Source organism: Haliotis asinina, chromosome 3, assembly GCF_037392515.1.
Source record: "Haliotis asinina isolate JCU_RB_2024 chromosome 3, JCU_Hal_asi_v2, whole genome shotgun sequence".
NCBI lineage: Eukaryota > Metazoa > Mollusca > Gastropoda > Lepetellida > Haliotidae > Haliotis > Haliotis asinina.
The window spans coordinates 3,322,363-3,338,479 of record NC_090282.1 but is presented as its reverse complement, the minus strand read 5'-3'; the positions used below and the strand labels follow the sequence as shown (position 1 = coordinate 3,338,479).

At 38.7% G+C, this 16,117-nt stretch overlaps 2 protein-coding genes across 3 annotated transcripts in view; one reads left to right on the top strand and one right to left on the bottom strand.

The window, feature by feature from the left end:
- Nucleotides 1-435: 435 nt before the first annotated feature.
- On the bottom strand, nucleotides 436-8,508 carry LOC137277313 (NADH-quinone oxidoreductase subunit B-like). The gene is made up of 6 exons (XM_067808982.1): nucleotides 8,456-8,508; nucleotides 5,462-5,588; nucleotides 4,985-5,120; nucleotides 4,282-4,461; nucleotides 2,884-3,019; nucleotides 436-792 (listed from the first exon to the last, which is right to left on the bottom strand). Exons 1-6 carry the CDS (start codon nucleotides 8,469-8,471, stop codon nucleotides 695-697), a joined length of 693 nt encoding a protein of 230 aa, XP_067665083.1. The 5' UTR covers nucleotides 8,472-8,508; the 3' UTR covers nucleotides 436-694.
- A 36-nt stretch (nucleotides 8,509-8,544) lies between these two features.
- LOC137277311 (E3 SUMO-protein ligase PIAS2-like) overlaps nucleotides 8,545-16,117 on the top strand; it is a 41,530-nt gene continuing 33,957 nt past the window's right edge. For both annotated transcript variants that reach the window (XM_067808981.1, XM_067808980.1), the window contains exons 1-3: nucleotides 8,545-8,571; nucleotides 10,257-10,417; nucleotides 13,741-13,856. In XM_067808981.1, coding sequence (XP_067665082.1) covers nucleotides 8,548-8,571; nucleotides 10,257-10,417; nucleotides 13,741-13,856 — 301 coding nt within the window. In that variant the 5' untranslated portion in view covers nucleotides 8,545-8,547. The remainder of the gene's footprint in view (nucleotides 8,572-10,256; nucleotides 10,418-13,740; nucleotides 13,857-16,117) is intronic.

Below are 16,117 nucleotides of genomic sequence, written 5' to 3'. Positions count from 1 at the left end.
TTTTCATGAATTCCATGGAAACAATTCAAACTTCATCTAAAAAAAAAGAATAGGTAACTGTCAGATGATTTGTCCTTTCAAACGTGGAGGCCGGGTGGGATATCTCATCTTCTGATGACTCTTGTTTCATCTTATTTGAAATGTGTTTATGAATATGGAAATGACTTGCATCATTCAATAAGATGTTCAAGTTACACTGTACATCAAGGTATTGTGTGCAAAGGCCAATGGCAAGTCTCGGTCTTTGTGGAGAGTGGTATCACTGCCCTTGAACATGTTCATCGTCAACAACTAGTGAAGGTCTTTGTCCAGACTGAAAAACTTAAATATACATCACACATATCAACATGTTTCTTCTGTAATAAATTCATCAACAGAGAATGCCCAAAGTCATTTTGAAAACTATGCTTAACTTAAGACAAAATATGCTCTGTAAACATTATTGGAAATTTTTTTATTTCACCGTTTCTCTTTAATTGTCATTTTTCAAAACAAGTCCACTGTAGCACTGAAGATTTGTATCTGAAACATGAGAAATCTTCTTGAACTTTCATATCCTGGGTAATTTCCAGGAGGCTTCCTCATGCACCACACTGGTCAAAAGTGGCAGCCCTCCTTGTGTGCTACTGTTTGCACTAACACAACAAATATGTACAAATAACTCAAGTAGTCTATGTACAGGATACTCGGCCCACTACTTCCGGTACCACATCTGTACGGACTTCATCTTCTTTATTTTCTTCTGCAGCTGAAGAATTCCATATAACAAGGCTTCTGCCGTCGGGGGGCAACCTGGCAAAAGGAGGAGTCACCTGCTCATCATGTCACATCTTGTTAGTGGTATAGGACTGACTTACCTGAATTTACCAAATGCTATTGTTATAGGGGCTTGAAGGTGTAACGCCCTGGATAATTGAAGTTGGTTTCATTCAGGAATATTCAGTTAAATATTGAGGATCCAAAACTAAATGCCTGTGTAGGACAAATTTGAGGTTTTGATATTCTTATTTGCTCAAATGCCAGTAAATTTTGAATTAAATGCATTATGGAAAATCATTATTATTGATCGTTATAACCTGTTCCTTCTGAGATAGTTATCAATGAAATACACATCACCTCTCTAAAACAAAATGTTTGTCACAATTACTTAAACTTGAATTTGAAATGTCTAATTCCAACTTGTAACTTTCACTAAGACTACACTGTGAGTCTGGCCTGAACGTTAACCATTAAGCTCAGTTCTAATATACTGGTAGTAAAAGCAACATCAATGAAAGCTATGTTGCTTGAAAAGTGACTTGACAAGACATGCCGAGTCTGTCAAAGAGTTATTTCCCTTCCTCCATTTACCACCTCAGGTAACATTATGGATGGGGAGATAGATGTGCCATTTTGTTTTGAATAAAACAAACAAATGAATGCCTGTAAAAATACAGCAGCACACAAAATAACTGCTCAACATATACCATTCGAAAACAGTTGGGGATATCAGATTTATAAGACTGATAAAATGTAAATGATGAAGCCAAGAAGCAAACAGATGATGAAGAGAAATTAAGTGAAAATGTGATAACTGGAAATGTTTCATCTGTATGGACACATGTTACATTTTCTCATATGTACTGGCACTAGCTAGTAGTATGCTCACAAACTGGAATATCCCCTACTGTTCTATGGTGTCAGTGTCATGTATTACTAATCAAATGAAAGTGTTTTTGTGAACTATGTTAAATTAGTAAAACATTAGGGATCATGAATATTTACAAAGAAAGTGTCCCCTAAAATATTCCTGATCAGTAAAGAAGGAATCAAATTCAATACTATGTTACTGCAGTATAAACTCTTTCCTGTCTCTGTTTAACAATGTATGACATGGGCACACAAAGGGACATGGTGTCCTAGCCGGTGTTCAAGGATGTCATCTGTGATCTTCTACAAAAGGAAGATACAAATGACGTTTGCAAACCTACCTGGAACATATATGTCCACAGGAATAACCCTGTCACAGCCTCGAACTACTGCATAGGAGTAGTGGTATTAGCCTCCAACCTACCTGGAACATATATGTCCACAGGAATAACCCTGTCACAGCCTCGAACTACTGCATAGGAGTAGTGGTAGTAGCCTCCAACCTACCTGGAACATATATGTCCACAGGAATAACCCTGTCACAGCCTCAGACTACTGCATAGGAGTAGTGGTAGTAGCCTCCAACCTACCTGGAACATATATGTCCACAGGAATAACCCTGTCACAGCCTCGAACTACTGCATAGGAGTAGTGGTAGTAGCCTCCAACCTACCTGGAACATATATGTCCACAGGAATAACCCTGTCACAGCCTCGAACTACTGCATAGGAGTAGTGGTAGTAGCCTCCAACCTACCTGGAACATATATGTCCACAGGAATAACCCTGTCACAGCCTCGAACTACTGCATAGGAGTAGTGGTAGTAGCCTCCAACCTACCTGGAACATATATGTCCACAGGAATAACCCTGTCACAGCCTCAGACTACTGCATAGGAGTAGTGGTAGTAGCCTCCAACCTACCTGGAACATATATGTCCACAGGAATAACCCTGTCACAGCCTCAGACTACTGCATAGGAGTAGTGGTAGTAGCCTCCAACCTACCTGGAACATATATGTCCACAGGAATAACCCTGTCACAGCCTCGAACTACTGCATAGGAGTAGTGGTAGTAGCCTCCAACCTACCTGGAACATATATGTCCACAGGAATAACCCTGTCACAGCCTCAGACTACTGCATAGGAGTAGTGGTAGTAGCCTCCAACCTACCTGGAACATATATGTCCACAGGAATAACCCTGTCACAGCCTCAGACTACTGCATAGGAGTAGTGGTAGTAGCCTCCAACCTACCTGGAACATATATGTCCACAGGAATAACCCTGTCACAGCCTCGAACTACTGCATAGGAGTAGTGGTAGTAGCCTCCACCGTTGGCACAGCTGCCCATAGAGATCACCCACCTTGGCTCAGGCATCTGGTCGTAAACCTGCAACATGTCATGTGCAGTTCATCTCAACATGTAAACTCAGGTGCAGGTCACCAGCAACATGTCAACTCAGGTGCAGGTCACCAGCAACATGTCAACTCAGGTGCTGGTCACCAGCAACATGTAAACTCAGGTGCAGGTCACCAGCAACATATCAAGTCAGGTGCAGGTCACCAGCAACATATTAAGTCAGGTGCAGGTCACCAGCAACATGTAAAGTCAGGTGCAGGTCACCAGCAACATGTAAACTCAGGTGTAGGTCACCAGCAACATGTAAACTCAGGTGCAGGTCACCAGCAACATGCAAAGTCAGGTGCAGGTCACCAGCAACATGTAAAGTCAGGTGCAGGTCACCAGCAACATGCAAACTCAGGTGTAGGTCACCAGCAACATGTAAACTCAGGTGCAGGTCACCAGCAACATGCAAAGTCAGGTGCAGGTCACCAGTAACATGTAAAGTCAGGTGCAGGTCACCAGCAACATGCAAAGTCAGGTTTGACCACACCCCCTTTATGCAGCCTTATGTCCTTGCTATCGTCCGCCATTTGTGTGATTTAGTTGAGGGTCAAAATCGGCTTTCAATCGACTTGTAGAAATAACTGGTAGGTGTCATGAGTGGTGATCGATAGGCCAATCACTCATGACTGTGTGTAGATGAAGTTTTAATTGATTGCATGCGATGGTAGCATAGCGATTGGCAAAGCAGGCAGGTGGGGTACACCAAAGTGTCCGGCCTTGTCCAAATATATTGTACGTTTCAAGTCAGGGGTCTCAGGGGTGTCAAGTCATCTCAAAATTTTCACATCTGAAAAACATCTTTAATCTTCACAATGACATGAGTGCCCGTGTGCGCAACCCCATTGCACAGCAGTTTGCCTGTGTTCAGGACCAGGTCACTTGCAACATGTAAAGTCAGCTGCAGGTCACCAGCAACATGTTAAGTCAGGTACAGGTCACCAGTAATATGTCAACTCAGGTGCGGGTCACCAACAACATGTACACTCAGGTACAGGTCACCTGCAATAAGTTAGGTCAGGTTCAGGTCTCTGCTATCATCTATAATCAAGCTTTAGTACACTTAGAAGCTAGACAGTACCCTAATGAATAAAATACTTCAGTCAATGATAATGAAACACTTGTAAAGCTGAAGTGCAAGAAGCTCACTCAGACATGTTCATCTCATTCATAGGAATTTATATTCACAAAGTTATTCAAATACATGGAGACAAGCTTGATCCAATCTAAGCTTTCTTCATTCTTACTTTTCTCAGAGCTGGCGCCATCTTGTTCGTGAGTGTTCCTGCAACAATGATGAGATCAGCCTGTCGAGGACTGGCCCGAAACACAACCCCAAACCTGTCCATGTCGTATCTGGGGGCAGCAAAATGCATCATCTCCACAGCACAGCAGGCCAAGCCAAATGTCAGGGGCCACAGGGAGCTCTGTCACGACAATGTACATCATTACACAGCAAGCTTCATAGTTGCCATACTTCTGTCCCATACTTAATTCACGGTCAATGGAGATCAGAAATGTTTATTTTGTCACTGACTTTGTTGAAAAGACATATTTCCAGTTGATATTCTCTGCCATCCTGCTTCAAAAGACAAGACAAATCAGTGGCAAGGACAGAATCCTTGAAGTAACATTACACATTCTTAGTAAAGGACAAATTCTAGTACTTTTGGGGTTGAGTGCCCTACAGGATTCTAACCTCCTTGAAGGACACACACACTATCAGTGAGTACTGAACTTTCATTCAGTTGATAGAGACACACTTTGTATTTGCAAGTAACACCATATTTTTGTTGTCTCAAAAAAAGAACAATATCTGATGAGACCTTCCCTAAATTCTGTGAGATAAAAATGATGTGATCAATGAACATAGTCCTGTCTTATCAGTGTAAGTGACCTTATTTAGTCTGACAAGCAATCTACAATTAATGAATTCGGTTTGAAGCTGACCTTTCGGGCCCAGTTTAAGAGGTCATCCACCCTGGCCAGTGCATATTCCGCCTTATTGCTTGTGTTCTGAAAAGGGGAATATGTCTTCTTTGGCACAATTCCTTGGTTTGTGCTCTGCCCTCTATTTGGAACAATGCTGAAATGTGAAATAGTTGATTTCATTTGACACTGACAGTTTTGACATTTCACCTTATACCCATCACTGGAAGAAACTAGGCAACTAACAGGCTGTTATGTGTGACATCTCTAATGGGGGGGGGGGACACACAGGTAGGTTACTTTGGTATTGAGTTATGTTGACATACATCTTTCTCACTGGAAACATGTCTGGACTTGTTATTTGTCATTCTTGTTATTGCTTGACTTCTGTCTAACATTGAACATTAAACAAAAACTGTATTTTTTCCACATTACAAAACTCTGGAATACAGTTTATAAACAAAAATATACATGCATGATTGAAAACGTGGTGAGCACCTGATACTTGTCTTGTCATCCTCTTTGCTGTCTGTGAAGAGACTGCGACACTGAACAGCTAGTGCTGGGGACTGCCGACTCACGAGGGACCCAAACGTCGGAGAAAACAGACCCGAAAGTCGCAAAACTGAAACACAAATAATATCTGCTTTATAGCTTCTATCACTTTCACCTGGAAAAGGAAGCAAGTACAAGACAGAAAATACTGAACAGGTTCAAACCTTGAAGATACTGATGTCAAATCCTTGGTTTTCATGGACCAGCAACAACTATAAAGACACTGAAGGCAACGGCTCATTGAAAAACAAAGAGTATAGAAGTTAAACACACAATATCCATATCGGCACAAGGCAGCTGATAAGCTGAGAGCTCAGCTGTGATGTAGGTTCCTGTCTTGACTGCAGGCACACGGAACACCATTTTCATAAACCCTAGTCAGGTTGTTTCCGATTACACCTCACATTTTCTTAAGATTTTCCACATATAAAAATTATTTCCCAAGGGCTTTTGATTCAAATGTTGATATCACGATCATGATGATACTCCCTGATCACTTCCCGTTCTGTATGTGTTCTTGTCATTATGTCATTTAGTAAGTTATTACCAAGGATTGAAGTAGAACAGCCCTGTAAACTGTCCACTTTATGTTCCAGCAGTAGTCAGCTGACATGTTTGCATGTACCAGATTTCTAGTCAGTCTCTGTGGGGTCTTCTACTAGCCGTAAGAGTGTGCATGCACGCACCCATGCACGCACTCGCACACTTATGTGCAGTGTGTTTGCACATTATCTACATGTACAAGTGTACATGCCACAGATAATATACATCTGTCAAATAAAGGTATTCAGCTATCAAATACACAAAAATACTATAATTTTATTAGGATTGTTGCAAATAAGTCTCAGTATGAATGAATACAAATTGTTATCTTTGGACTCACCAAAAAAGGACTATTTCCAGACCCTCTGCTCAAACAAACACATGTATTTTCGCGAGATACAGATAAGCTCCCATCAAAATGAGATTGAAAAATGGAAGATATCCAAGACAGGCACATAAGTGGTCAGTCTATGTGGTCAGTGGTCAGTGTTGTAAGTATGTATTTTTTGATGTTTCACTGAATGATTATCACTGAAGAATACGTCACTTTCTTCATGGCACAGTGAATGCAAGCAGACCGCAGCCACATGAAAACACTTGCATTAATGATGCTGACAAACTATACAGGATGGGCATTACCATGATTACAGACCAAACCATATAATTTGCAGGTGGGAATCTTGGGATATATTCGAGAGAATTGGCTTAAAATATGCAAACTGAAATATGGGACTAGCTCAACAGAAACATCCATTTAGAAGGGTAACTTAATATCATGAACTGACATATCAAGTCTAAACTGATGGATATGATCTCTGAAATGAAGTTTTATTATAATGAGATCAAACTGAATCATCTAACAGGATCATAAAGTTTCCAATATAAATCAGTTCTAAACTCTAATCTTTTAACTATGAAAGGCAAGCTGTAATTGGCGAATGTTACTGACAAACAGAAAATCATTTGATATAAAGATAAGCCTGAAACAATGTCCTCAATGTATGCATTACAAAATATTTGTTATTAAAAACAAAACAACATAGATATGATCTAAATAGTGCATGGGAAAAATAGATCCAGTTTAAAACACTAAATACAGTGTTATGTTACATTTTGTTACTCTTAGCTGAGTTCCTCAAAACATTACTTTATACATATTGTATGACCTGTGGAGACCCGTGTAAAAAACAGCATTCACTGATTCAGCCAAGGCCAACTTTTGGAAAGAGGCAACTGACAGGATTAGGTGGTCATTGTATCCCAACTACACTGACAGTTGCTTATGCTGTTGATCATTTGATTGACTGAGGAGGCAGCTGACAGGATTAAGTGGTCATTGTATCCCAACTACGCTGACAGTTGCTCATGCTGTTGATCATTGGACTGACTGAGGAGGCAACTGACAGGATTAGGTGGTCATTGTATCCCAACTACGCTGACAGTTGCTTATGCTGTTGATCATTTGACTGACTGAGGAGGCAACTGACAGGATTAGGTGGTCATTGTATCCCAACTACGTTGACAGTTGCTTATGCTGTTGATCATTTGATTGACTGTGGAGGCAGCTGACAGGATTAAGTGGTCATTGTATCCCAACTACGCTGGCAGTTGCTCATGCTGTTGATCATTGGACTGACTGGTCCAGACATAATTATGTACAAACCACTGCCTTGTAGCAATAGCTGGAGTACTGTTTACTGGAATGTTAAGCAGCAAACAAACATATACCTTGCAAACATTACAAAATACACTGACGTATTTCAAACAACAGTCCACAACATATTACAATCTTAACATGCTTAAGGGTAAGAGACTTATGTCAAAGAAAGTTACTAAGGACAACATTTCGCAAACAGTGTAATCCCAACAGGGCAACAGTGTAATCCCACAGAAACGTCCACTGGCAACACGTCAAATGGATCACACTTCACATCTACATTCTAGTATTTTTGTTCGATGTAGCCCCATCTGGGACGAGAACTTACAGGCTACACTCTCAGACTCAGGCACCGAATAAGTACACAAAAATATGAAATTAAACATTCAGAACAGCATAGATTTCAGATTCCTTTGAAATTAGTCTTATCAGATGGGGTGAGATTTATTTCCTATTCCATCTCAAGTGTCAGAAGCAAAAGAGGAAAGGAGGTGCGCCATATTAATTCAAAAGTCATTGATATAATGGGGCTACGTGCACGAAAACTGGGGTGTATCAGCAGGTAAAGAATGTACGTTACATAACTTCTTCGAAAACACTTGTTAGTTTGTCGCTCAATTCAAAACTTCCTTAAATTCTTGTACAATGAAACTGATGTCGAAACTGATGCTGCTAACACACCACCACGAGCGAACTTCAAATTATCACTTTTGCAAAGACATGTAGAGGACACTTACCACTGGAGGTCGCCATTTTCTCCAACTGGGAACGAGGCTATATTGATGAAAACGAGTCATGAGCTATTGCGCATGACTCCTAAAGAACGGAAATGGCGGACTCCGCAGACCTCAAGGTTCGTGTGAAAATTTTCAATCGCAAAATGTCCTAATGTAACCCAGAAGAATAGATTAAAAATTATCCAGACTTACCACATAGGCCTCCATTAGTATTTTTATAGGTTTTTAGAAACTCTCCATTCAATACAGAGTAAAATTACACGTCTTCTTTCACTCCATCTAAACAATGTTTTCATTTCTGACCACCATGTCGGCTTTGCCTGTTGACCGTGGCTGGCCAGGCTTCCTTGTCAAAATGCACTTTAGAGGTTGTTTCACCAAAATGTGGAACCCGTTTCTGTTTATACCAGACGTTTAAGTAGTGTCGTTTGACACTGACACTCTTATCACCACCTGAGGCTTCCTTGTTGATTGTAGCAGTTGACATGTGAGGCAAGCCCTTCTCATGCTGATACTTCAAAGTGATCTCATTGTCAGGTATTGAAATGAACAGAATCAGTTCATAGAAAGTAACTTTGTTGATAAATCGAGTTCTCAACATGCAGTTCCTGTATTTACATTTGCTTACAATTCCATTACAAACAATTGTATTTGGCATTCCCAGAAGCATAGGCATTTAAACTGCCTTATTGATTCTCTGAATCACTATTCTGAAAATGATGCACACATTGTCATTGCCTGGTAGAAATCTGCTTGGGAAGAAAATATTAGAAACATTCATTTTACAGAAGTTGAAAGAAACATTTTGTTCACCTTAAGTTTACTAAAGAAGGATTATTTTGTAATGATGGAATGTAATTATAGAAGCCACATTCATTTATCTCATATTTTTTAACAGGTGAAGGACATGTCAACTATCACTAAGTCAACTTTCATCAGATATAGTTTCCCCCAAATTTGTAAAAATGTATTATACTTTTTACTTTACCCATGTATCATATTTGTGATTCAGTCAATCATGCCAGATGTGAAATGTTGTACACACATAGTTGGGAAGTTTGCTCTTACCGTGATGAAAATCATCGTAAACAAAGTTAAGCTCAAGTGCATTTAGTTTAATACGTTGTCAGTGGATGAAAGAATACGTTGAAAAGACCATAGCATGAACAAGGCAATCATTCTTGACCTAAAAATCTATTATTTGAGCAAATCAGAAAACTGTCAACCGAGACATGCTGTCTTGTAAATTTACAATTTATTATTTTGATTCTCAAAGCTTTCAGTAACATTTTGCTCATCCAACTAGCCACGTTAAGGGTTTGTATTATCTATGTTTGGATTTTAGCTGTGTAGTTGACACGTGAACATAAAGGTATTTTGAGATTATTTTGCTTTGAAAAACCGTTATTAGGAATCAACCAATTTTGGTAACTAGAATTCTAGCAGAAAGGCTGGTATGAAATGTGTGTGTGTTCTTTTTTTTTAATTAAATTTTGCTGACATTGTTTACATCTTCATGGACCTCAGGCCATTTACATTCTTGAAACAGATTGCTAATGCTATAAACTAAGTCATCAATAATGACAAATGGAGAATGCATTAATCATACATGATCAAAAGTTATTCTCACTTTGGCAAGGTTTTAGTTGGATTACATATGCAGTTTGTGTAATGATTGTGCATCTAGGTTGTCTGTTTTGTGTTCCCAATGATGTTGCATATATATAAAGCCTTGTATGAAACAGAATTGAAAAACATTAAGCTGTTTCCCACCGTTATTTACCTTCTTGTTATTTTTCAGCACATGATAATGAGCTTTCGGGTGTCCGAACTGCAAGTCCTTTTGGGCTTTGCAGGGAGGAACAAAAGCGGCCGCAAACAAGAACTTCTCCAGAGAGCACTACAACTTGTACAGAAAGGCTGCACAATGCCTGTGCAGATAAAAATTAGGGAACTTTACAGGTATTTCCCTTTTTTCTTTAATTTGTCATTAGTTGTGTTATGTATTAGCATGCATATAAATGCAGCCTTAAACATCTCAGGATTTTACAACAAAAGTGATTGAATTTATCACCAGTAGTTATACTTGTCCTGTTATGTAGCGGCCAGTTATTCCTCATGAAATATTCCTCATGTCAAAAATCACTTACTTACTCAATTGAGGTGGAAAATATATATGAAGTATATAGGTCTCATGCAACCAAAAAAAACCAAACAATTACAGCACAGTTATCACTTATTCATGACATAAAATGTACATTGTTGATTGTGAAAAAAAATAAACAAAATTAAAAGCACACAATGGCGAATCAAAAGTGCAATATTTTGTACTTGGGTTTTCTTTCCTCGAAACAAAGCACCTGGGCCACTGAACCTGGTCAGAGTGGTTGGGTGTGCACTCAAGTGTAACAAAGACTTTTCATTGGCTGGTCCATTTGTTGATATGCAGAGGGTGTAATGTGTGTAAATAAAGATGATCTGTTTGACTGGCATTTCAGAGTATAGTGGGTTTTGAGAAAGTAAGATTTTTTTACATGGATAACAACTTCTTTTATTGTATATGATGCAACTTTTCAGGTTGGATTCATATACAGTTGTCTAGCAAGAATGATAAAAGTATAAGAATCCATATTGAAATGTTGCATCTTGTACAGGGTTAGAAATAAATAGTGTCATCAAGATGATGGCACAGCTAAAATTGAAATGGCATGGTTAAATTCTTAAGAGCATGCCCTTATGGCACACTTGATTTGTTTGGGAAAGGGCATTAAAGCGTGTTTTCACTGTTGTTATCTTTCATGATTTTAAGTGATGACTTATACAATGACATGATAAAGTGTACAGGTGCGACAGGTAGCTAATCATCAATGTCTTTTCAAAGTTTGAGGTCATTAGCAGACAGGCAGGCAGACACGTAGTGACAAAGACAGCGTGTCACAATCAACATATCTTTCTCTGTTTCCACAGACATGTTTTAAAACATTTCAGTTTTCAAGTTGAGCCATTTTTAACAATGAAATTAGTATAATTTTTGTGCTACACTTTCTTGAAAACTTGGTTTGCAAATCTGCATGTATGGGACCAATGTATGTTAATTACTGATGACCCAAGGTGCTAGTAATCACAAGAAACATCTCTGTCCTCCAACTTCAACTGTAGCAATAATCCTTGCACGCATCATTTGCTGTGTTGAAACCGCGTGAACCTAATCACTGCGCATGCACTGTGGGCACAGCGCAGCACAGCTGGTGAAACCACTTTTTTCAGCCAGTGCTGGGGGGGAAGTAGTGAATTGTTTGAACTGCAATTTCACAGGAAGAACCTCCAGGCATAGTGTGCACATTACAGTTGCAAAACTCTGAATGCAAGAACATGACATGATTGACATAACACCATTTTGTTGAAATAGCGAAACATCACATACTTGTTAAGGAGTATAGATGTATACATTCAGGTATAGATGTATTTCAGTCACATCCAAATGCATGTTAATTGTGATTTAATGTCGACGCTATTCAACAGTATTATAAAGTAAACGATCAAAAACTCCTAAATGATGAGACAGATCCCGTTCTTAGAATGCAGGTTTCAATGATTACTGATTTACAGGGGGTGTTTCTGTCTTTTCAAGTCTGAGCTTTTATCAGAGTTCAAGCATGAAGATTCTTCACAGATTCTATTTCACACACTGTACTGCATATAACCATATGTCAACTTCAAACACTGATGTACCAGGAATCTGTGAGCTTTGGGATGATAGCAATCGCATCACTGTGGTCATACCAGCATCTGTCAAGCAATGTTTTAGGGCAATAGAAGCAGTTGTCAATACTTTGCTGGATTTATGCATGCATTCCATTAAAACATCACCCCAGCTTCAAGCACTACCCCTTCAGGTTTACTATTCATTCCATCTATATAGTATTAGGACTGTTACATGTTTGATTTGAACACTGATCATATATTACACTACAGGGTCTGTGTTACCTCATTTTTGACAGTGTTCCTGGCTGTAATGTTGCTGGAATATTGCTAAAAATGGCATTAGAGTAAACTCACTCATTTTTATCACCTGTGAAACTTGTGTGGTAGTATTAATGGTTTTATTGCATCAGAGAAGTCATGGTATGTAAAGAATCATTGGATAAATCACAATGCTACATGCAATTTCATATTTCAATAGTATTTTTTCTCCTTGAGCTCTATCATTTGAAGTCATTTCCCAAATGAATGTATAGTGTATATAACAACAAAAAAAACAAAAAACCTGAACTGGTATCAGTCCCTTTTCATCACTTGAAACCCAGATCAAGTTTGTTTAAGAGTTAAAGAACTTAAACATGGACTCAAAGTGAACAAATCTGGTACTACCTGGTTCTTTTTTTTTTGTACTGCATATTTATCAATGGAAGTCTGTTAATAAACTATCATTGGTCACATACTAGTGATGCATCAATGTTTTTTCTCTTCTCCCATCGATTAGTTGCTACCGAAGACTCAACAATTGTAACCCATTGATAGTCTGATGCGTCGTTACAGCCCTGTATTAAGAACATGCATGTTTAGATGTTGATTAGACCATGAAGGGCAGTGGTGTAGTTTAGCGGTAAGGGCATTTGCTTGTCAAGCCAAAGATACAGGTTTGATTTCCCATGTGGTACAATATGTGAAGCCTATTACTGGTGTCCCATGTTCAACCATATTGCTCAGATATTGCTAGGACCAATGGAAAGTCATATTCACTCCTGAATAATTCCTTGAACATAAAACTTCCCAAAGGATGCAATGCCAGTGATTGCAAATTTGAAAGTCAAAATTAAACAGTGAAAGCGCTTACATCTAAATCAAAGGGCTATGAATATTTTGATAACCAAATGTTGTGGTCTGTCTAGAATGTACTTCTCAATTCAAATTTAACATCATAGATTATAATGTGATACATACAGCACAGTAGAGCCTTGTGCATCACAAGTATTTTAATCATGGCAATGGTCAAAATCGGAATGGGGAGTCTACTTTTTATAAACAATAGACAACTAGGGAAGACCATGTTTCACATGCTTTTAATCTGTCTGATCATGCTATTGGTTAGACGAAGTTTAGCACATGTGATGATACTTTGACCATAGTCATTCCACTTCCCAGAAACTATTTTTACTTGCATATATAATATATGATATTGAAATTTTAGTTTTGATATTGAGAGATATCGCCTTTGTATTACCTTATTTTGTTTTAAAAAGTTGCACATTAAAAGGTTGAAGAGTAACACTTATTGTCAACAGGCAAATATTTTCTTCCAACCTGCATCGAAGAAGATATCCAGGTGGTCCGGGCACAAGCCCCCCTCAAGTGAGACCACAGACAGATGCTCCCCCAACCTCTGCGGGACTTGGGACATGTGAGTACACCTACTTCATGGCTTGTGTGAGGACAGATTATGTACCCATGACTTAATATGGGAAAACATTGCCAGGAAAACTCTTTAGCATGCCATTCAAAGACCTTCTTTGGAGTTAGTGTAAATATGATGTAAATAAATATTATGCACTACAAATGGTTCATTATTTTTATAATATGATAATGATTGTATTGGAGATTAGTTTGCAGAAATTTGAATAGTTTAACTGAATGGTAGTTGGTTGTAGATGCTCAGTAATATGAAGGTTGTTTTTACTGACGTGATGAAAGTGAATTAACATCTCAGTTAGTGAGCGAGCGAGTTAAGTTTTACGCCACACTCAGCAATATTCCAGCTATATGGTGGCGGTCTGTAAACAATCGAGTCTGGAAAAGACAATCAAGTGATCAACAGCATGAACATCGATCTGTGCAATCAGGAACCGGTGAAGTGTCAACCAAGACAGCGAGCCAGACTACCCAATCCCGTTTGTCGCTTCTTATGACAAGCATAGTCGCCTTTTATGGCAAGCATTGGTTTCTGAGGGCCTATTCTACCCCGCAACCTTCAGGGGTCTCTCAGTTAGTATATTAGTGAAAGTTTGAATAAGGTCTTTACTCCCGTGACTCTTATGCCTCTTTTTAACCCTGGACAAATTAAACATGTTTTGAAAGATTTGTCCTGAAGATATGTTTTCAGTCAAATTTCATGTCTTAGAGTGGAATTTATACCAGAACAAGAAGTGAACAATATGCACCTGTCAGTTTGGTCATATTTCCAATGTTTACTCTCTTTTAAAACCACATTCATTTCATGTCTCAAATATGATTTGAAAATTGACAAACCCTGTCCTAAAGTGCATGATTGTAAGGAATTGAATTTGATGGTTTTGTTTGCATGTCCCATGAGACCATCAGATGGGCATTAATTTGCCACACCCATGGATCTGCTGTTGCCATGACAGCAACTTGTTGATATTATCAGATGGCGTGTATTTATTACACTTCATAACAAATTGTCTGCTTCTTGTCAGTGTTTTTTCAGTTACTGAGAAAACCTGTCATCACATTAGTCATCATGCTAAAAAGGTCCAACAAACATTTAGTCAAAAGTGTTACTTTGATAAAAACAAATAACTTGAGCACCTTGTTTTTCCTGAATCAGTAAGCTGACTAGTCTTCAGGAACATCATAAAACCTTTAATTCATCATCAAACTTGTATCAACATGAGGCATGGTGTGAACTGGTGAATTTTACTTTTCTGAAACTCTGTATTTTAGCGGTTCATGTCAGGGTGTGAATACCTTTTCTGTGCATACTCTGAAACTATTTTGTGAAACTTTGTATGCACATCAGGCATGTTCTGAACTGCTCTGGAATCTTTTGTTATTCAGAGGGCCTTTTCATTGGGAAGGGGAGGGAGGGGGTTGGTGTTGTGTATGCTATTTTCATTTTTATGATTTTTGTATTGCATTCTAAGGCATTAACAAGTGAACTTTGACACTTATGAATGTTCACCTGCTGAAGCAAAGCTGATAATAATGTCAATACATCATCATAAAAGCTTTGAAAGCACATCTTGTTTTGAGCCTATGCTTGGTTTGAGAATTGAGTGGTTATGTTTAGTCATATGGTTGATTGTTGACATTATATTAAACTCTTTGACTTACCAAAAGTGGCCTGCTTCATGACCACATTAAACTGTCAGAATTGAAATGCTGCACACAAGGTGTTTGCTCCACACGTTCCCCATTTAGATTAAACCTGCATGTATTCAACTCGGCATAGAGCTGAAAATAAGTGAACTAGTCAGCAGCATTTTGAAGACAAGGACAGAGATGGATATGGCTAAAAAAATTTGTAATATTGTCACAAGTATGAAAGGGGAATGTATCGGTGTGTTACATGCTCTGTTTAACGCAACATGTCATATTTGAGATTTCACTTTCTCAGTAAAGTACAAATTCTAGTACTTTTTCCGTGGAAGTCGCGGTGGCTGAGCGGGGTAGGCAGCTGACTTTGTGTGCTGGCGATTAGGTGCCTGACTCTGAGGGTGCGGGTGGGACTCGACCAAAAAAGTACTAGAATTTGTGCTTTACTGAGAAAGTGAAATCCCAAATATGACATATGTTGCATTTGACCACTTTCTAAATGGCATTGTGTAATCATGCTCTGTTTAAGTGGAACCTGAGTTTGGAATGTGTAAATTGATGGTGGTCCAGCTGTTGAAAAGTAATATTGACATTTGTGTTCAAAGTCAG